This window comes from Augochlora pura, chromosome 7 (assembly GCF_028453695.1).
Source record: "Augochlora pura isolate Apur16 chromosome 7, APUR_v2.2.1, whole genome shotgun sequence".
Lineage (NCBI taxonomy): Eukaryota > Metazoa > Arthropoda > Insecta > Hymenoptera > Halictidae > Augochlora > Augochlora pura.
In genome coordinates this window covers 19,039,565-19,063,435 of record NC_135778.1, presented here as the reverse complement: position 1 = coordinate 19,063,435, position 23,871 = coordinate 19,039,565, and the positions used below count along the sequence as shown (strand labels likewise).

General features: G+C 34.5%; 1 protein-coding gene across 6 annotated transcripts in view; it reads right to left on the bottom strand.

Moving 5' to 3' along the window:
* The window catches only part of LOC144473481 (uncharacterized), a 265,918-nt gene that overhangs the window by 95,510 nt on the left and 146,537 nt on the right, over positions 1-23,871 (bottom strand). For 5 of the 6 annotated variants that reach the window (XM_078187376.1, XM_078187373.1, XM_078187378.1 and 2 more), the window contains 2 exons: positions 14,061-14,206; positions 12,437-12,534 (listed from right to left, as the gene is read on the bottom strand). In XM_078187376.1, coding sequence (XP_078043502.1) covers positions 12,437-12,534; positions 14,061-14,206 — 244 coding nt within the window. The remainder of the gene's footprint in view (positions 1-12,436; positions 12,535-14,060; positions 14,207-23,871) is intronic. The other variant, XM_078187379.1, reaches the window with a different exon arrangement.

The following is a 23,871-nucleotide window of genomic DNA, read 5'->3' as shown; positions in this document are numbered from 1 at the left end:
TATCTCTCAATCATGAAGAAGGGATACCGAAAACGGAGAACTGGGCAACGATAAATTCATTTCCCCTGATGAAATGTCGTAAGATAGAGGTTTTTTTATAGAAGCTGGAAGTCATGACTGGCCCATCGTTGTTACTCGTTTAGCTTTCTATTAAGAAGATACGGCTCCTCTCTGGTGATCGTGAGGAGCACGAATAAAATTCCACCCTTCATGTTATTCGACCCTAAAAAGGGTCGTAAAACAGCTCGAGGAGTGCGGTATCCATGAGATGTACCATTAATAGCCGACAGCTTATGTGCTATTTTGGAAGGAACTCGCGGCGAAATCTTCTGTTTCCCTGTGTTAAATCGAATTACCGCGATGAAAACTATCACTACTTGTTATTCTAATAATAGTTCATTTCTCATGCAGTTCTCGATTATTCACTTTGTTTTTCTTTTACAAGGCTGTGTCACCAATTTCTGTTTACTGAATTGCACATTTCAAGAAATACGAATTCAATTATAAGATACTTAATGGACAATCGACTTTTTATGTACAGTAAAATCTGTCTCAGTTAATTGTACGTAATACGCGTTAGATGAAAATATTGTATCTTTTTCAATAATTGTACTGAGTTGAAAATAATGTTGTTTTTAGTTTCTTAACCAAAACATTTGCTTTGTTATAAATACGTAAAATTTTATTATTATTAGTCAGAAAGATAATAAATATGATCTTCTTGTAACTATAATTTAACGCAGTTATATTGATGAATAATGATTTATAGCAAGACTTGGAATTATTTGCACGCGACATGCTCATCGCAAAGGCTACGCCTCCCGACACCGTGATCTCATGAAACTCATTTACCCGTAGACACCTCTTTCGATTCGGAGCATGTCAGGCACGTGTACCTGTGTTTTAAGTGTCTGTGTGTAAAGCATTTAGGCGATCATCGGGAAGCGGGACGGAACTCGGGAGGCGTAACTCTCGCGATTCCCATGTTACGTTGCTTTAGACCCTGATTTAGAGGAACGAGTTTCAACGTAGTTGAAATTAGAAACTAAACTTATTATTTATCGCGAAAGAGTATCGCAATGTAGTAAGAGTTATATTACTATTACTTACAATTTGTAATCAAAATAAAAGGTATTTTAATATATAGAATGAAAAAGAGAGATACAAATATAAAGTAATAATAAGAAACATAGAAATATAAGAAATATTGAATACCGGAAGAATGGTTGACTTAACAGTGTCTTTTTTAAGAATGTGCTTCTACGTCATAATTCTGATTTATGCCGTGTTTGACTCGATTGTGTTAGAGATAACAATATTTTGGAAAACGTTGAAGTTCAATTGAATGCTCGCGAATGGTGTGTCGCGCTTCTATTGTTACGTTCGACAGGTGGTAAATAATTACATTGAAATCGCGAGCCGTGGTTTCACTGACAAGAATTCATTGGAGCTCAATTCTATCGGGGCCAATAATAATCGACGATACTGTCCAACACGAACTCTGAAATGCATACAATGCGTACATACATACATCCTCAGAACTTGCGTAATACATCAACAGTGGGCAAGTAACGTTTCGTTATATACAACTCTTTGATCTTCTGAATAGATAACTGTAACCACTGAGACAATGTAATATCTGTAATTAAAATTTCATTCGCAAATGAAAAAGATTGCATTTCTTTTTAAAAGCGAAATGTCATCGCTATTTAATTCTACGTTACTGAACCGTCTCCGAGATAAAATTGATAGTAAACGATCGTAAAAATACGCTTTCGAAATAAACCATCAGTATTGTCGAAAAGAATATTTTTTCATTCCTCCGGAAATAATAAATTTTACTTTTTCAATTTTAAAAGTTCCAGAAAATCTGAAGGTAATACATTAATTAGTTGACTAATTTTTGTAACATTTCCGACAAGCTTAAACATGTTAGTCTGATTTTGAAAAAGTTATTTCAAAAGAAACATTTATGACTGATTAAATAAAAATCAAGTGAAATGACAACCAGGACCAATATAGAAACAATGAACACAATTTTTGAAATATATTTATGACAGAATCGTTTTAATCATTTTTAAACATAATAAAAATTTATTATCAACATTATGCAGATGTCCGCCACGTAAAATTATTCCACGAATTCTCCCGAATAAGATGACACAGTTTAGTGTATTAGCACAATATTTTTGTACACGAGGAACCTTTTAATACCTTATCGATCTCATATTTTCGTTACGTGCTATGTATGGGAATTAGGCAAACATTTCATACATATTTGAAGCGTGCGATACGTAACACGTGCTACTAATGGTTCATAAGTAACCTGCGGGCACGTCAACCAGGTTATCGAGGTTATTAAATATATGTACCGAACGTTACAAGCGCGGTGCCTTAAAATGTTGGCACACAGATTGTTGGGTCACATATTCGGCCATCCTAAATTACTGTCACGCTGTTTGTTACAAAAATAAGTGTTTCGCATGAAAGTCACGCAAAAGAACAAACAGTAGCGTAATTTATTGCTACTTTAATATTCTGCCAAATGGAAAATTATGAAAAAATTTGAAATGTTCTACCCCATTAAATACCAGATTAATGAATTACTCAATAATTTTCGAACGGACAGAACAGAGAAAACAGAGTATAATTCGTTTATCCTATTAACCGGGAAATCAACTTTTATTCCACTCGTTTAACGATGGAACCTTTTCCTTTGCAATTATAGGTTATATTATCACGTTTATAGTGATTTAAAAAATCGCTTTTCATTTGCTGAATAATTATTTTTATCAAATAATTTAAGATGTATTTAGAAAATATGTAAATCGAATATTTCCAATGTACAAAGAATTAATGAAACAGTTGAAGCAATAAGGTATACATAAAGTAGAATTACAATTTGTATATCTTTAGGTTATGTTTGATGTCAATGAAATGTGCTTGAAACACGGGGTACATATGTAATCGGCAAAATGTCTTTCAATTAATTTAAATGGTTTTGTTGTCAAAATAGGATGTCCTGTGTTAATAATTGACTAGGTTGCGGATTTCATGAATTTATGGCAAAATTATATTATCCTCAATATAACCTTCCATAGTCGGAAACATTTTAATTTGTGATATTATTTTAATTGCACGTTAGAATCGCCTCTCGAGGCTAAAGGGTTAAGATCATTAAAGAAAGAATGAGCATACTACTTGGTTTTATTCCGTGCACTTGATGCGGACAATTTTCATATTTCATAAAAATTCTAATGATGGCTGCCCAAGGGTGACACACTTAGTCTACTACATATAAAAAATGTCACAGCGATGTATGAAACGAAACTATGCAAATTCGGAGTGTTATTATATGGTCACGTTAGGTTTTAATGAGCAGGAATGACGTAAAACGTGATGCGTTCGGCATTTCCAAAGAAAAAGATAGCACCCGCGCGCTATCTTTAATTTCTCGCGTTATAATTATGGTACAGGAAATGTGCCAATGATACAGAAAGGCTACCTTCTACTAATATGTAAACACTATCTATATTGGAATTTCTACGAGATAGGAAGAATGAAAAATTTTTCTTGGGAAGAATGGAACACACAAATAGTCAGAGACAAAATGATAGCACACTCAAGGTTTATTTTGATTTTCTTCAATATGTCGCCAGGTTTAAGGAAGTTAAAGTGGTCAGTCGGTGTTCGGTGTTTCTTGATATTGGTAGCTGTCGCATTTCGTCATGAGCCGAGGTGAAAGATTATCCGACAGTGACATAAACGCAATTCTTATGTTAAGAAAACGGAAAGTAACGATTACAGAAATTGCGAAAGAAATTGATCGAAGCAGAAAAGCTGTATATAACGTATTAAAAGATGTGGATAACTACGGTAAAAGGAAAAGCACTAGAAGGCCAGCATCCCTATCGCACCGTGACACAACAGTAATATACTTCGTGCTGCATCTAATTCTTGTACCACTGCAAGAGAAATTGCTTGCAAAGCTGATACACAAGCTAATATTGAATATGTTCGACGTGTGCTGCAAATGAGTAATATTATGAACCGATCAAGAATGAAAACCAAGCCACGATTAACAAAGAAGCATAAGGAAGTCCGCCTTGAATTTGCGAAGAAACATATACACTGGAGGAAAACCTGGAGGAATAAGATACACTTTGGCAGTGTATATATCACTTTAAAAAAATGACGATAAATGTCGTCATATCCATTGAAGATGTCCTCCTGGCGTGACGAAATATTTCGTCGTACCTAGTTAATAACTCGGTAATCTTGTAACTATCCTTGTGGCGAGGATAGCGAGTTGGCTGAACTGGCTGACTGGGATTTACTCGAATGGTCTATAGCAGGGGAGGCCAAACTGCGGCACATAGAATTATTATTTGTGGCTATCGATAAATGTACCTGAGTCCCCTTTTCAGTTTTGTTCTGTTATATATTTTAATTATTATTATCGTTCCGTATGTGTTTCAAAATGTCTTTTAAATCACTGACCGCCTTTAATTGCGGCTCGCGAAAAAATTTCAAATTTTGAAAACTGACTCAGACTATCAAGGAGCTTGGCCACCCCTGGTCTATAGAACGGTATAAAGAAAAATCAATTTGGTTACGGAGCACATTTCACCATCTTATCCGGCTATACCCTTTTGGATAAAGTTTCCATCGAGATAACAACGAAGTTATATTGCGGGCATTTGGACGACAATTTTTGGCCCCTGTAATCTCTTTGTCCTATCACGTGTCTCCTCCTGTTTCGATTTTCCAAATTGCTTGCACGCCCTCGTTTCGTTGGCGGTTTTGGATAATCGAATTGATTGAACCACTCTCAGTGTCTTTGCAGGAGGCACCTTATTGCATATGAAGTGTCCATCTTATAACACCAATCTTACTAAGTGCTTTTGTTAAGGTATACGCTTATGTTTGTAAATATGTATGCCAGCGGCACTCATTGGCAGTCAACAGTGGAACGTGAAATGACAGTCGCTGCTTCGCTCCAAAGGGAGGAGAGCTGCTAATTTCTAAGAGAACTGATTAAATATTACTTTATATCATTTTGTATAACTTTTCTTTATCACCAACATGTCTAAATTTGCACTAAATGCAACTGAATTGAGTTTTTGTTAACACTAATCGCTTATATTAACACATCACCGGTTACGTGACTGGTTTCATAATTTTTACTTTACAATTGAGCCGTTTACAGCAAACGCGTTGTAAATTACTTCTTTTTTGCCAGGTTGATTTAAAACCGCCGTTTGCAAGGTCAACTTTCATTTTGTTCCATGTGGAAGTTATACAGGGATATTTCCATTCGTTTCTCCGTGAATAGTAGAACAAAAAAGACCATTCATTCGAATCGCGTTCAGAAGTTTAATTCGTTCTTTATTATCCACAAAGAAATTCTTTTGTCTTACAATATTTCTTCTTTCAATTACCTCTTTCATAAAAATATTTTCACCCTCTTTGTAACATTTATGAAATGACACATGCCAGTGTCTTTCAGTGTCCGGTACGGCTAGTGTTACACTGTCCAATTAGAAATTTTGTTATAATTATTTTAATTAACGAAGAAGGACATGTCTAAAGCTATTATTTACAAAAATGAGATTCTCTCTCTCTCTCTCTCTCTCTCTTCATAATTATGATTGACAAATACATTTATATATTTATCGATAAATATTAATTAACGTTTCACAATGGTTAACATTTGAGTAAAATTTGACGTTTTAATAAACACGTGTCTCGTTAAATTAAAAATACATTTTAAAATGAAGCACCCTATCAATAACGTAGTTAATACTTATTGTTGTATACGCGTTTGATGTTGATCCGGTTTGCAAGGCCGGATTTGTTTGTACATGTTTGGTACAATGCCGTAGTAATATAGACGTGTGTTTGTTCTATCAACACTTTATTTACAACACTGTACAAGTATACTATTCGCGATTTCTGAAGATGTTTGGACGCGTTATGTTTAAATGATTAATGCAATCTTAGTATGAATGCGTTATGTATGAATGTTTGCTGTGATCTGTCTTTCGTTCGTCGTGTTCTGTCGTCACCTCGGTTTTGCATTGATTGGTGGAGGGTAGTTTTTGGTGGAGGAAATGAAATGTTTTTGATTGGAGGTGGGCGTGTCGTAGGAAACTTGGAATGAGGAGTGGGAAATTTGGTAGAAAGTTCGGGTTTGCGTCGTCTTCTTTGTTACAGTAAAAATTATGAATGTTTGTCCGTGTAACGGTACTGTAGGTCTGTTGCACGTATTGTCCGTTCATCGAGTCGAGTTTCGTTAAGTACGGTAGTCGTAAAGTAATTTCTTTAGTCGTCGTTCGTCGGATTTTTGCCTATTGTCGGTTGATTCGCATGTTTATGGCTTAGTAACTAAAGAGGAACGGCTAGGCACTTTCGACCTTCGGTGTTGCCGTCGCAACACTTATTATTTTCTCTGAACTGCTTTCCGTAGGACTATAGAGGTTAGATATTGCTTTGCTATACTCGTCAAAGTTATTTTGAAATATTCATAATTTCATTTATTTATATGATATGCAATGACACTTTTGGGTCGCGGTACCGTTATAAGCAACTGTGCTAGGTCGTTCGGTAAAAAGGTCAAGGAACGCTGTCACGTACTATTTGGAATATTTTTATTTAAGCGTGTCGCTTTATTTTTACGTACGTTTTGTGATAACCCTTTGCAATACAATGGTAATTCCAAAGCGCTGCTAAAAATTGTCATATAATTTTTTAAAACAATTAATCATCATTTAAATCTGTGAAAATGACAGGTTTCGCTTCTTTTACTTCGAAATCGTTCAAATTATAATTCTTTCGCGAGAAGTAACATATTTATTAATCCAAGTATACATAATTACAAAAATTTTATAAAGCCTAAATAAATTCAGTCCCATCGTCGTTATGAAATAACACGCGTTAGTCAGGACCGGTCGATTTAGCGTTAAAATGATTATCTAATAAATAAGTTCATTAGCATATGCATGCAATGAAAATAATAATCAAAAGTGGAAATTTAATATGTAAGAAAATTGTCTCGCTCCTTTCAAGTTTAACCCGATCATCTAACTTGAAATCTAACCCGATTTACTTTGGACTTGTACTATGGTTACATTGGCTGCTTGTCAGTTTATTAACTACATGGTAAGCAGTAACTATAAAGTTTATAGTGTGACAGTATTCGCGGCACTAATTTATGCGACGACCTCAATACTTTGTTTCCGTAACACTTTCTAAGGGAAGTAACTGAACATTCTTCGTGGCGGTCGACTTATTCACAATGAAATGTCTGTCAATAAAGTGTGATCTCAATACGTCATTCACAATCATACCGCGCCAAATTTGAAGCTGCATTGTTATACTCGCAAACGATTCCGGCGGAATAAATAGAGCACTCCCTGGACGAAGCAGCTACTTTTTAAGCCAATCTGAACAGTTAGTCGTTCTTACAGTTTGGGTCGCCTGTCACGATTGAAACGCGGACGTTCAGAAGCGCTGTCAATTTGCTTTGAAATTGACGTTCCTTAATCAGACTGCTATTCTAAGGAGCAGTGATAAGCTAGACGTTTCTTTCTTTCTTGAACTACTTTAATAAGTCGAGAATAGCACATCGACAGTGACAATGTTTTTAAATAATAAATGATGTAATAAACGAGAATTTTTAATCGTCAAAATTAAACACTAGTTCTTTTAATATCAATTGTTACGAGCCGAGTGCCGGTGCTCACGTGGCCGGAGGTAAATGAGTTTGTGCGGATATTTTGAAAGGAATGCGTGGACTGGCCGATGCCTCTTTCATCGCCGGGTCGCCACTAGTAGGATAAGGTTTCACGAACTGGCCGTTGCATCTTTCATCAACGGGTCGCCACTAGGTGTAGGGATGATTCACGGACTGGCCGTTGCCTCTTTCATCAACGGGTCGCCGCTAGGTGTAAAGGTAGGGTAAGCGTGGACTGGTCGTTGCCTCTTTCATCAACGGATCGCCACAAGGTGTGTTAGGGCGAGAGATTTAGAAATGACTTTATGGTATGGCTGGCCATCTGTGAGTTTTTCAGCAATTCGTTTTAAATGCATTTAGGATTATTACAGTCATTAGCGGACCGGTCCGCAGCCAACATGTGGCAAATAAAGTAAATAGATTTCAGGATGATGAAGGTAATGCCATCATTTAGTCTCACAGATCCATGAAGCCCTGCCATAAAGTCCCAAGACTAAGGAAAGGGACTCGGCCGTCAGGTATCGGCATCAGCGATCCTGGCCAGCTGAACTTTCAAACCATTGCCAAAAACATCCGTCCACCCCCGAGTGCACGCGGCCCGTCTAGTCATCCCCACCACAGACAACGTGCTTCGGGCACATTGGAAGGGATGACTAGGTTTTCCCGCCACTCTGGAAAGGGGGGGGGGCGCGTAAGGCCCAAAGAGGGGTTGCAGAATAGATTCAGAATTCAGACAGAATAGACTCAGTCACAAGACAGAAAGGTACAGACCTTGACACAGAATAGATTCAGACACAACACAGAAAGGTACAGACCTTGAGACAGAACAGATTCAAACACAGAAAGGTACAGACCTTGAAGCAGAATAGATTCAGACACAATACAGAAAGGTACAGACCTTGATACAGAATAGTTTCAGACACTAGACAGAAAGGTACAGACAGTTCAGTACAGTACAGAGATAGACAGAATACGTAACGGTTAGGTTACGTGTTACAATTAGGAACAGTTTTTAGTCCCACACACAGTGGGTGGTCCTTCGAGTATAGTAATAGGCACCAAGTGCAATATTCAGAGGATTTCGTCATACATCTGACGTCTCCTCAACAAGGTGTAAAGGTAAAAGCTTTCGTAGACTGGCCGTTGCCTCTTTCATCAACTGGTCGCCACTGGGGGATAGGTTTGGTACACGGACTGGCCGTTGCCTCTTTCATCAACGGGTCGCCGCTAGGAGGAAATTGCGTGGACTGGCAGATGCCTCTTTCATCACCGGGTCGCCACCTAGATAGGAGGTTGGTTTCGTGGACTGGCCGGCGCCTATTTCATCACCGGGTCGCCACCTGATTGGGTAATGGGCTTTTGGATTGCTTCTAAAGCCTCGCAACTTCGAAAGAAATATTCACTGATACACCTCGAGCGGCAAAGGTGTATCTTTGTGAGATCGTTACCAACAACTGACTCGAAATGGGAGATGGAATGAAATAAACTTGTACACTGAATTGCAAGTAAAAACTAATATAATCTACAACTTCAGTCTATTACAAGTGTGTGTGTGTGTGTAGAGTACGATTCGCGATGGTCCTAAAACACGCTCCCTGGTTTACGCACCAAGTCGGCGGGGACTAACTACTTTCGTATACGTACTAGATAATTAAATGCGTGAAAGAGAACTGAGCTCGATCTTACAAACGTCTCGTCGTCGTGGTTAGACTTGAAACTGTCCGATGAGGAGAAAAATCTTAGCCTTTTTATATGCAGCTGAACTAGAAAAATTCAGTAGTGGGGACCGGGCCTACGTGACCCAGATCACACCGCGGATGATACCGAGAATCGGGAATGTGTGACCCTTATTGAATTCGCGCCTATACGGCGAATTAGATATTCTATTTTTGAATGAAAGGACCACGTTCACCGCCGACGTTATCTAGCGTATGCCTTCAAGAAGGAAGGAAAAACGTCGGGAGAAAATCTCCGTACGTATCACAATTAACAATAAAACTATACAAATTATGTAAATAATACTTATGTTTGTAGAATTTAAAGTAAGTGTTCTCACTTATTAAAATACTATAAATTCATTAATTCAACAGACAGTATACGGAGTCAAAAGTTCTGAAATACGATAGTGTCCGAATATTAATGCGGCCCACTCTACTTACAAGACCTAAACTGGCAAATTAAAAAAAACATTTCGGACGAGCGTATTTGATTCTGATACTTATTCATACGATTATATAATAACATATTTACTAATGATTTTATATAATAATTATATAATAATGTAATAATTATTACCGTTTTATATCTAGTCGTAGAAACACAAACGATTATCATATAATAAAATCATAATATGTATTATATTTTGTATTATGCAACATAATATGAACTAATATATAATATATATTATATTATTACATAATGTAATAATATATTATGCAATTATTATATGATAATAATATGACCCTCTTTTTGGTTCTACGACTGCATCTCAAATACCTAGCATATTATTTATAAACATTAATAGATCCAATTGATTCATGAAAAACAATTGCTAAAATTTGTCAAAGCCTCCGAAGTGGTATCTCATAATCCCTCGAATTCAAAAATCTCTGTCATATTTTTTAAAGTTCAACTTTAAGTGGAACACGCAGTAAATTAATTCGATCTTATATGTTTATTAACGCACATATTTTAGAAGCTACATAAATGAGGGAAGCTCGATAAGAATAATTGAATTTGCGTGAAAACGACAGATTCGAAGTTTGACATTTAACCGGTAAAATGGAAGTGTCGTGATGGCGCCTAATCGGAAATGGAAGGTCCATTTATGGATTCGCATGACCGGAAATGGACGATCAGGGTAACTACCTAGCAGCTCGGAGTTTACCACTTCAAGCGTAATAACTCCGTAAATTTCTAGAATTTTGACAACGGAGCTATTCTACGATCTTTTCGGAATGTCAATTTATGAAATTGAGCAACAAAACTTTTGAACTTCGACTGAATGAATTCAGTGAGCCACAAGATATTCAAATGTCTTTTAAACCGGAATAATTTTTTTGCACTAATTGAACTTGGCGATGGATTTTGAGACGTTTGTGGAACTAATGTACTAAACAATCACGAAACAATTTTTACAAAAATTATAATTGGTTGAGGAGGACAAATAAATTAAAAAAATGTACTTTTTAACTATTTTTCTGAGCCTAGAACGACAAAGTTAAACAATGAATTTGAATTTATGAATATAGTTAGTACCTTATACTTATGCAGGGTGTCTCATTTAAAATAACGTACTCGATATAGTTATGCTGCAAATAACAATAAAATATAAAAGCAATAAATAATAAAGTTGTATTGTTAAGTCAGTTACTTTCACCATTTTTTTGTGTATCTTTCTGCAAAATATGTTGTTTCCATGATATTTAGATTTGAGGTTATCAAATGAACGTCCTATCCAAATATCCAAGAATAGAATTAGAATGGTAATCGAGTTTTCTGGAGCAACGGGAAAAAAAGAAATAAAAATAAAGCGAACTTCTTTTTCTCTAAGTCCACCTTGATGCCATACGACTCTTGCTTCAAGCATTGTTGCATATGACAAAGAGTTCGCGAGTAATTTAACTCGCTCCGTACGTGAGAATGAAGCAGGTGTGGTATAATAGTTCTAAGATGGAGTTCTATCAGTCATTAATAAATGATGTGGCGCCGTAGAGTTTGAAACGCACAAAGTGACCTCTGCGAGATAGTACATAGATAGTTTCAGGGTGTTCGTGTTTTACATTGGTCCGATGAAAAATATATTGCAAACATAGATCGATACGTAACGTTATTGCTTTTCAGTCTGTACAATTAGTTACGAAGCTATTACAAAATGTTTTATTGCGGTTTGATATAGGATGGTCCACGTAAATGTTTCCACCTAAATGTATTCACCTAAATATTTCTTCCAACAGTAATTTTTTTAAGGCGATTCTTTCCGCACTTTTCAAGGTCCTCGATGTTAACCCTTTGCGGTCGAATGGCGACTCTAAGACGCCTCTTAAAATTATCACGCCGCGTTTCAAAATAACCTTTATCAAATTTACTAAATATTTAAAAAATTGTTAAGAGCTATTATCTGTTAAATAAGTCATAAAATTCAATTTTATAATGTATATAATGCTCCAGGTTATATATAAAATGGAAACACTGTAAATCCGAAGAAATATTTTGGATTTTCAGTTAAAATGGCTCCGACTGCAAAGGGTTAATTTGCACGTAAATGCAAATACTTTTTGTTGCATATTCTTTCTAGCAGACGGTCAAATACAGAGACGAATGCAATAAAATGCTTCACGGTGCAATAAAAAAGTATGGATTTATATGGAAGTTGTTAACTTTGAAAAATATGAAAAAATGACCTTGCAGGAAGATAACTTTTTATATCGTATCGATACCAACCAAATTCCACTATCACCAATCTGTACAACACAATTCTAAAATAATAATATGATAAAACTATTTTTATATTTCATCGTTTAAATAATAAATGAAAAAACTTTACGTTCCTGAAATAAAATTAAATGAAATGCATATCATGTTGTCATGTTAAAAAACTCGTTTAACACGAGACCTGTATCGTTGCTGTATTATTTGAAAATAATTTATTAGAGGAAGCTAATGTTTCAAGGCTTCATTGGTTAACATGTTTCAACTCACCTGTATATAGGATTGTGGTTGGTCAGAAGAAGGCGGAGAAGGAGGAAGAGGACCGCCAGTCACCGCTGCATCCTGTTGAGGGGATGTTCGGGGTGGCTCTGAAACATTCAACCATTTCGTTGTTAATATAACCGGTTCTATGAACGTTATTCAGTGCAATTCATTTCAACATTATTTCTACTTCATACTATTGGATTGGCAACTAAGTAATTGCGGATTTAAAATAAGAAGGAAAATTCAATTCCTTTGCTTAAAAAGTATAAGTTTATTCAATTAGACAAATCAATTTTGACACTGCCTTTCTTTCAAGACTTCATTTTAATATACTGTATATAACATAAAAATCGTGCTTGCGATGCTTTCTTTTTTCGAAATAATGCAATAAAATATGTCTGAAACGCGCGCCTTGTTCTTCCATCTTCAAACTGTAATAAAAACGAAACTAAATAATTAATCGGTGCAATTTTCTTACCAAATTAAAGGTGGAAGTCCAAACGGCAAGAAAACAATATAGATCAGGTGCTTTAATCCTGCATTTTGGAAATAATACAATAAAATATGTCTAAAATGCGCTTTTTGTCCTTCTATCTTCAAGCAATGATAAAAACGAAACTAAATAACTAATCGATACAATTTTCTCACTAAATTGAAGATGAAAGTCCAGACAGTAATAAAACAATATAACTTAATTACTTAATTGCATAAATAAAAATAAAGATGTAATTAATATTCTTCATTTAGTTTATACACAGTTGACCGTTTAGCAAGCACGCTATACGCATTAATGAAACAAAGGCAATCGTAGAAAGTTCCTTACGCGATACACTATAGCCTGTCCATTGAAACGAGTCACTAGTATGAACAAAATGGCTGCGTAATATTCGCGTAATCGATGCTGGCGATTGCAGCTATTGGCTGTTGAATATTGAGCTCAGGGTTGGTTTCCAGCAGTCGGCAAATTTATGGTTTCTAAACGCGCGCATTACTTTCTCAATCCACTTGCTTCATTTAAGTTTATTTAATTTGTTATTAAATACTATTTTTATTCATTTTATACGCTACTTGTAGAATTTCAAGTCATTGATCTATATTTCTAAACAACTGGATTATTATCAATTTCTATTAAAAATCTATTATAATTTATTGTTTCTGTTTAAATTTCTATTAAAAATCTATTATAAATTAAATTTATAATAATAATCTATAACAACTAAATTTTATTTAAAAATCAATTGTTATCTAAAACCAATTTTTAAGAGATTATATTATAATGTTTCTTAGAACGATTTACCATTTTGTAATAAAAATATAATACTTTGGAACTAGACATTTACCGTGTGATTTATTTAAACCGCCTACTATTTATTATGTATCAACAGTTTCAATATTTCTGAACATACTAAGATATGTTTCACTCATAGTAATCACTTTAATCACTGATTATAATAAATTCAATGAGTTACACAAATAACTCATAAAATCTTATAATAATAATATAAATTGATTTCAGATTATGAGTACTATAAATTCGCGATAGAAATTAATAAAATTCTACGTTTCATGCGCACCACCATTTGTATAAAATGAAGCAAAAGTGACTTCATGAAATAAAAAGAAGACTTACCTAATGTACGGAAGACGATTGGTCGACTTCGATATTTTTTGCCAGCTCTGGTGGCAGTGACGGTCAGTTGGTATTGCGTGTCAGCTTTGAGTCCGCTCAACGTTACCGCTTCGCTATTTCCCGCAACCACCGCCACCACCCTGTAACTAACCATCTTGCCATTGCGTTTCGATTTTTATACTCGCTAGAAAGATAGTATTATTTTATTGCAAAGTTATTAGGATTCGTCGACCACACAAGGAAAGTTGAATTCACCACACTTTCTCGTGTGTCGACAATTGCAATTTGTACGCATACGATGGGTTTAATGGTAACACAAAAATAGAATACATAGAGAAGGAAGACAACTTTGGGGTGTGCCTAGCATGTACCGGGAGCATAACAAATTATAATACAATCACTGGACTGCAGATTTTATGCACTTATAAGAATAATTATAATATATCGAATGGAGAACGGCAACAAAATTTGAAGAATTTCAAAATACAGTCGTATTATGTTCTACTTGTTAAAATTGCTCAGACCAAAAATAGGTGTATGTGTATATGTCCTGTAACTTGCAATTAATAAAGACAATTTTAATTTTCCATAAAAATCCTCAGCCTGATAATGATAGTGGCTCTCTACACAAACGGGACACGAAAATGTACAATCAAATTATCCCATATGAGATTTACACGACTACTTTTGTCAAAAGTTTCTTATAATAAATGCTAAAAGAATCGGTAGTACATGAATTAATATATAATACAATCTAAATAATAAAGAGATACATTAGCCAAATTCTATGAATTACTATTTTTTTCTGTTATATCAAATATGTTTTCCTCACGCAGTAATTCCTATTACGTATGGAAAGGGGTGATTCCTGAGACGATTTGACGTAACTTCTTCCTTTGCGAAAATAATCTCGACGGCTTCGTTAACGATTCATTAATAAAAGAACACGGACCAATCAGAAAGCATGTACAGCTGGAACATTCCGATACGGTGGTTAGCATTGGCCGCGTAGTACTCGTTCCCTGAACGTGTTTCATTAATTATTCGTTAACCCTTTGTGTGCCCGTCGATCGCATTATGGACAATACTAACTTTTAACTGCGTTTCCAAATCCTTTTTTTATTGTATTACATGGAATAATCTAAATGTTACTATAGTTTAATTAACTCTTCAACGTAAATTTTAACTTTCCAATTTCGATTTCACTAACGCTTTGATTTACTCAGGAATTATTCACTAAAAATCCGAATGTGAAAAAAGTAATCGATATCGTACAAATTTACTTCTCAATTTCAATTTAATTAAATAAGATATTTTAATTTAATTAAATAAGATATTTTAATTCAATTAAATAAGATATTATAATTCAATTAAATAAGATATTTTAATTCAATTAAATAAGATATTTTAACTGTATGAAATGTTAAAGGTTGTGGACACGGTAATCACAGCGTTAATTAAACCAAAAATTATAAAGTTGAAAGTTACGTTGTAAAAAAGTAGGTCGACTCTTTTGCACTATACTACAAAGCCACTTCGTTACCTCTTTGTGATAATTAAACTGATTAATTTTCGCTAATGAAAAAGAGATTACAAATCTTCTCAGGAACATTGCTTTCCGGGTGTGACAAATGATGTTCTAGATGATACTCTACATTGTGGTGAAACTTCTTAGTATACAGGGTATTCAATAAGTTGTTCGTTGGACTTGACCAAGCCAGCAGGTAGTCCTGAACAAAACATGTCATACAAACTACATTCTGCTTTCGTTTAATTACTCAACTATACTAATATAGAGGGTTTTCCAATAGAGACGGGTCGATGTTGACAGTCTGTAGCGGCCATGTTGTTTTGAATGCGTCGATTAAATCTGTTGTTTACAATTCAGTTGGCTATGCCAAATCACCATGGCAAGTTACACGATTGAGAAGCACGCCGAAATGATAAAATTGTATTATCAAAATGAGTGTTCGTTAGTGAAAACGTGGCGCGCGTTGCACCCATTTTATGGTAGACGCGGTGGCCCTTCAAAGTCGACCATCGACTACACCTGCACAAGATCCAACTGACCCAGGAGCTCAAAGTTAATGACCACAAACAACGCCGTTTGTTCGTTGACTTGAATTGATCACCAAGATCATGCGATTTTACCCCTCTAGACTTCTTCTTGTGGGGTTTTCTGAAGTCGCAGGTTTACACCAGTAAGCTACAATCGACCGACGCTCTCAAAGTCAACATAGCTTAGCCCATCGCTGAAATTCAGTCGGAGCTATGCGGCAAAGTGATTGATAATTGGACCTCTCGGATACGTGCCACCGTGCAAAGCCGCTGGGGACATTCCAACGATGTCATATTCCATATATAATGGCATACACGGGCCTTTCAAATAAAAAACAAATTCATTAATACCTCATACACAGCCGATTTTATTCCATTTCAAAATCGACCCGCCCTTACTGGAAAACCCTATATATTCAAACCCAATATATCAAGCATACTTACTATGACACAATAATTATTCGTGTGCGCACAATGTGGTACCAACAAAGTCAAGTCAAAAACGTACCGAATGTCATGCATAAGCTTCGCCATTATCATCAGAAACCATTGGCGTCTACTTTCAAAGCTAGCATAAACGATTATCGCCCCCAGCGAAACAAACCTGTAGCGTATATTATATTTTGTTCAGGATATCGTGTCTCTATAATTTACGGTCCAGTAGGATCGTCATCTTCGATCAAGAACACCCTTACCCTTTTGCCCTCTTGGGTAAGGTGGTTATTCAAAGTAGCAACTTTCTACTATAGCGACGCGACGCTTCGTTAGAACCTTAGATAAAGGCTTCAACTTGACACCATTTGACCTTCGTGACACTTTGGTAAGTTGGCCATCATGGGCACGAATTTTCCCGACATTTCGGACGCGGAACCATCGACGTTATATCAAAGCTTCTATCTTCACACGAACTCTCTTAACCTCACAGAGGTCGCAGATGATCTGATGGATATTGGGCTGATGCATAATTTCCGTCTCTCATGTATTAATACTTTACCGACTGGTCGTTCGGTCGTAAACATTTATGTCATTACAGGGTAATTAAATCAGCCAATATATTTATATTTTCATGACATTAGCATTGAACAATATTTGTTTTGTTTCATTTATTTTGTGCATCGCGAAAGGCATCTAATATCTAAAAAATTTTATTTCATCTGAGTATCTTAACAAACAACTGAGAAAATAAATACAAAGTTTTGGCTTTCTAATCCTATGTTGTCTTTGAACGAATGGAGAATATTGGATCGAAAGTTTGCAGAATTGCATTGTGGGAAAAGCACATTGTTCTGTATTCATCAGATTCGTTATGATTATTCTGTTAGATTCATCTATTTAAGTTTCTTCCTTTTCCATGTTGAAAACTATAAAGATTCGATTTGGGAAGAAGTTTCTTTTGTTTCTTTTGTAGATCTGACAATATTTTATTATATTAAGCGCATAGAAGAATGATCGTATTTATAAAGTCACTGGTATGAGAGTGAAGTATGATGAAGAAGCAGAAACACTAATACTAGGTTGGTCGAGGGGAGGAGCAAGAACCACCTGAAGAAAATTCTAATTGCTAATTCCTGACAGTTTCAAAGTAATCAAGGACTTGAAACATCGTTAGCGGATTAGGGTAAGAATTCTTTGAAGTCAAACGTGATCGTTGCAGCTTCCAACACGCATATTTAAGATTATCCCTACAGCTTCATCTCCATGGTTAGACAAAACAAAATGACATGTCGAAATTTTCGATTTCTACAATTTAGCATTTCCTAGTTTATAACTGTTGGAAATATGGTTATTTCTAGGGAATCAGCTAGATCTAGTGTTCTTGGGCAGCGCTGGCCCTTACGACATGTGTAATCGATATGCGCGTTCGTTAATAAGGTCCCGCTAGCTTTTGTTCTTCCGCTCCCTGGTTTTACTTCTTCTCGATCCAGCAGTCGTACGCGCAACACGTGCTTTTTGATCCCGCGGTAACATTAATCTTTCTTTTGTCTATATGTATATATAAATAAGTAAACGTGTTGATTTGGGCACTTGTTCCTTTTATGCGCTTATTAAATTCGCGTATTCCACAATAAATCCTGACAATAACCTAATTAGAAAGAAGTTTTTAACAAAATAAGAAAAGTTTAGTATACATCTGGAAAAGAAACAGGAGAACTTCGGGGTGACATAAAATGTAGAAAAATGTCTTTGTAAGATAAAACTACAATTGACACGTAAATAAAAGAACTTGTGCATCACTCCAATACGTATGAAGTTTGTTTATTCATGTTTGTGTGTAGTCACATTGTGTAGCTAATGTGTGGTACAACAAATCTGTATATCTTATATAAAAAATGAAAACAACGACACACGCGCACATACATACATACATACGCATACAGAGGAGAGACACGCGCATAGGAGAAAAAAAGAGAGAGCGGGAGAGACAGACAGAGAGAAAGAGAGAGAGAGAGACATACAGACGTACAGATGCATCAAAAACAAGTGAAACAACAAAGAGATGTGCACTTGCTACTTATATAGAACGATTGGACTTTCGAAATATTTTCATCAATGTTATGAGAAATTCTATCTCGAGCATAGCAGATGGTTGACTGTTTGCAATGACAGTGACTGCTTACTGTCCCCGCAGCATACGTTGACTATTTTCTGTCACATATGAAGTTTTTGTATTTCATCTAAAAATTGCAATTTGTATTGCTTGTAATCAAATGTATTCTTAAATAGTTCTATAACTTTTCCAAAAATTAGTATATACATACATAGATTGTTAAAATTCTAATTATTAAATATATTATATTTGTTAATAATGAATAAGATAAATAAATTTAATTTATTACAAATTGCTATTAATAATATACGATTTAATAATTGTAAGAGTAATATGATTATTCAGAATTCGTAAATCATAAAATAATATTATAATTTAACACTGCATCATTAAAAGTATTATAATTTCATGTTACTTCTACAATGCTGCGTATCACGAACCGCATTTCTGGTCCTTGAATAGCACAATGCGATATAATCACTTCAACGCAATGTGATTGTTGTACCATGGAACCGTAATAAAGAGCGAACGGTAGACAATGTGAATCAAAGTATCTTATCTTCAGCAAGTAAGCAAACAGAATGTGAACGCAGAGTGAATGATAAGTAATGTACGAATATTATAAAGTAACAAAGCCGGTTCCTGTGGAATTGCTGTACCTTCGGTTTGTTTTCGGGTATAAAATGAACTTTATATTTATTAAATGACACACATTAAATTGTTTTATTCAAAAAAATACAAAATAATAAAATACAGAAATTGAACACATCTTGTATGATAACTACAAAGGCGCAGCAATTGGTCAGTCTACAATTACCAGCTCCACTATTTTATACTCGTACACGAAAATATTCGAACCTTTACAATAATTTGAATATTTAACTGATAATTCCAACTAATGAGATGCGTATGTTAGGTAGGTTGAAATATTTGATATAATATCCCCCATATAACAAAGAATACACATACATATTTCAATGAGTGCTGAATGTTAGACTTGTAAGCGTTTGGAAACTTTCGTGTATGAGTGCATATGTTTCCAGTCATATGTAATACTATAATTTATTCTGGAATTTTCCACACAAATTAAGAATTCTAAAGTAAAGTAATCAATTTAGCTTATATATTTGATGAAGTATAATCGGCAATGAAGTTTAAGAAAGAAAATGAAGAAACGATAATCTTCGTACACATATTTATTAAATTCATAAAAGTATTCCCATTTAAAAATAATATGTATTTACTTTGAATAAATAATTACTCATTGAACAACATTAAATGACACCACAATAATATTAAACTACAGCACGTATTAATATACGTGCAGTGTAACAGCATATTCGTATTGAACGCAGCAACCGCGTCGAGTAATTACCATCAATCTAAAATCGATACGGTATTTAGCTGAACTTCATTAACTCTTGATTTCAGAATTAATACGCCGAGCTGTAACGCATGTTCATCTCGTCCGCGTATCATGAGCATATATTATCTAGTTCGATAATTTTACACAGGAAGAAAATCAATATTAATTCATTTTTCCTTTTCACTCTCAGGAAATCTATTGTTACTTATTCAGATTCCTATATATTGATGTTAACAATGGTTCAAATTTCTGAAAAAAATATTTTTAGCATATAAATTAACTTTGTCTAATAAATTAATATATAATTGTAAATATAGAAAAGATTATTGTAATGCGAATGGTAATGCAAAGTGATAAATATTCTACGACTATTCTATAGAACGTTATATTTTATTCTTTTGTATCATTTTCTATAAATTTCCGATATATTTTATACATATTTTACATATACTTTATGTATTCTTTCTACATATTCTGCCGATGTTATGCATATTTTATTATATAAAATTATCTCTAAATACACGCAGCGTACTTATTATTTTCTGTGACGAACCTACCATAAAAGAAAACTGTCACAGTAGCTTGCTACCCGCGACACTGACACAAAACACGTCACGTTGTATACTGCCTACCGGGAAACGTACAAGTCCCATGTGACGCCACGCCTTGCGTTCTCTCTGTAGTCACTCGTTGCCTCTTTTTACGTTCACTCTCTGTTTGCTTTAATCCGAGTCGGTAAAAAAGAGAACACGAGAAATAACGCGGCAACTACTAACCAGGGACAAAGTAATAGTAACAGTACGAGAAACTATGATTTAGATCTGTCGAAATAATGCGTGTATCGCATTTGTGCGATGTTCAAAATTGCGGGACAAGAAAATTGAAACTTTGTTTATGCAGTACATAATTTTGTGTGAAAAGTTTGTATACGTTTGTGACAGCTTTTGATGACGATTAAAAGGGAAAACTATTTGTCCATTTGTAATTTATTGATTTCTTTTTTCATTTTGTTGTAATGTCACGTGGGGATTGCAGTAATCAGAGTTGGACATTATACAAATATTTATTTAACATAATTAATGGAATCGATTTTTTATAGTGGAATACTTTGTTCGTTAATTTCTTATTCGATCAGCTGCATAATTAGATACAATAAATAAAGTTTCAGAATAGAATAGCAAAATTATCCTATTTTTTATTTCTGGATTATTGAATTTTTGCATTAATTGCATGCACAGATTTTACAAATGCAAGAAAACGTGTAATTTAATAAGAATATATAAACAGCCTATTGATGTAAACGTAATTGTTAAAAAAGATAATATAACTCCAACTAATATAACCATTATTGGATCGGTGTGCTAATAGACAATTATTACAACAAGCAATTTCACAACGTGTCAATATTTCATTTATTAGATTTCTGGTATAGAATTCTCAATTTCGGATAACAAATATTGCGTAAACCACGTAGCATTAAATTTCTGAATTTTAAATACGAATTGCATTGTATAAAAAACCGTGTTAAATTATTTCTATAAAACTCTTCTCAATCCATGTTTGCTTATAATTTAATTCGTTGAAATGAAAGATGAAAACTGGACACGGTATGGGAAAACTAGTATGGAAAAATACGTGTGATAAATCGCAAAACTGAAATGGCTTGTATCTCAAAATTAATTGCATAGAGGAGACACCTGTGAAAAAGAATGATCAAAAAATTGAGTAGTATAGGAAAATCTATATTTTCTGGTGCTCCATCTTTTCAATATTTTTCAAAAGATCCATTCTTCAGAACATTCAACTGCATATAAAAAAATGATAATGTTCATTTTTAAAAAATCTACAACTCCCGAAATATTTCTAAATTATTCACAAATTCGTGTAAAAAATACTCACGTACATTTGTTCCTGTAGAATAGATAAAACATAATTACAAAAATTACATAACATTACTCAAACAGGAATACTATGATAATTAAGTTAGAAGAAATGCATAAAAAACAATTGTTTACTATGTCAGAGCACAATGTTCATACATCATTAATGAAACATGCTAAATTTCAAAATTTTTGAATACCACACGAATTATGGATTTTTCAAATGTTTTACGTATAACAGAAAGAAACATGGATCAAGAAACGTAATACAGTTCGTTTAAAAAAGAAATGTGTTCGCTCGTTTTCAAGCATGTACAGTGAGTCACGAAAGTATTCGAATGCTCTAAAATAAAAAATTTGTCGCGAAATAAATGTGAGACCCATTACGAATTACAAAATATTTTTATACCTGTTGTAACATACAAGTATCACGTTTATACATGTTAAATTTCAAGCGTCTACAATAACGTGAACAATACTTATGAAAGATTTGTTGCCAACACCAGCTAAACGGACGCCACAAAAGTATTCGAACGACCGAAATTTTTACATAAAACAATCCTTGAATTCGACAAATTGTAAACATTGAGTCCTTCATTTGATGTTACACGCTTCCCCTGTTCAGTACTGCAAGTGTTAAGAAGATTGTACAATTTGTATTAATAATGTGTTCAAAAAAGTCCGAAACTAGCATCACTGATAGAAAATTGATAATCAAGTGGCACAATGAAGGCAAGTGCTATGCCGAAATAGCACAGTTATTAAGGAAAAGTAAATCTATTATTCATTACATAGTAAAAAATAGTAAAAACCACTGGAGTTCTTCAGAATGAAGTACGTTCTGGCCGGCCAAAGAAATTAACGAAAAGGGAAGAGAATGTAATTGTGCATGAAATAAAAAAGGATCAAACTATTTCGGCTCCAAAACTTGCGACACTAGTTGTTGATAACTTTGGGAAACAAGTTCATCCGGAACTTTGTCGAAGAATCCTCCGTGAAAATAATTTTCATAGTCGTATACCACGAAATAAACCATTTGTTAGCAAAGTTAACAAGCAGAAGACACTAAAGACAAGGACTTTTGGAAACGCATTATTTTCTCGGACGAATGTAAATTCAACATATTTAGTTCCGATGGATGTTATAAAATTTTGAGAAAATCAAATAGAGAGATGGACTTTAAACATCTACGTCCAACCGTGAAGCATGGAGATGGATCGATAATGGTGTGGGGGTGTATGCCAGCCAGTGGTGTTGGAAATTTCGCCATTATTGATAGAATATTAGATAAATATAAATATATGCAGATATTAAAGGATAATTTGAAGCAAAATGCGGAAAAACTAGGAATAGTAGATGATTTTCATTTTCAACAGGGCAATAATCCTAAACATACCGCACATATTGTTAAACAGTGGATCATATATAACGTACCCCACATTTTAGAAACACCACCACAAAGTCCGGATATCAATCCCATTGAGCACTTATGGGCAAAAATTAGCAGACAACTAAGTAAATATAATATTAATTCCAAGGAAGGATTAAAAACAGCAATTTTTGATGTTTGGAACAAGATAGGAACGGAAATAACAGAAACTTTGGTTGACAGCATGCAACGACGTTTGCAAGCCATAATAAGTGCTCATGGAGGACCGACAAAATATTAAAACTCTACATTCATGCAAAAAATATATTACTAATTCAATCGTTCGAATACTTTTGTGGCGTCCACTTAGCCGATGTTGGCAATAAATCTTTCATAAGTATTGTTGACGTTATCGAAGACGCTAGAAATTTAACATTAATATTAACCGTGATACTTGTATGTTATTACAGGAATAAAAATATTTTGTAATTCGTAATGGGTTTCGCATTTCTTTCGCGTCAAACTTTTTATTTCAGAGCGTTCGAATACTTTGGTGGCTCATTGTAGCTGCACGAATAAAAACGGTAAAG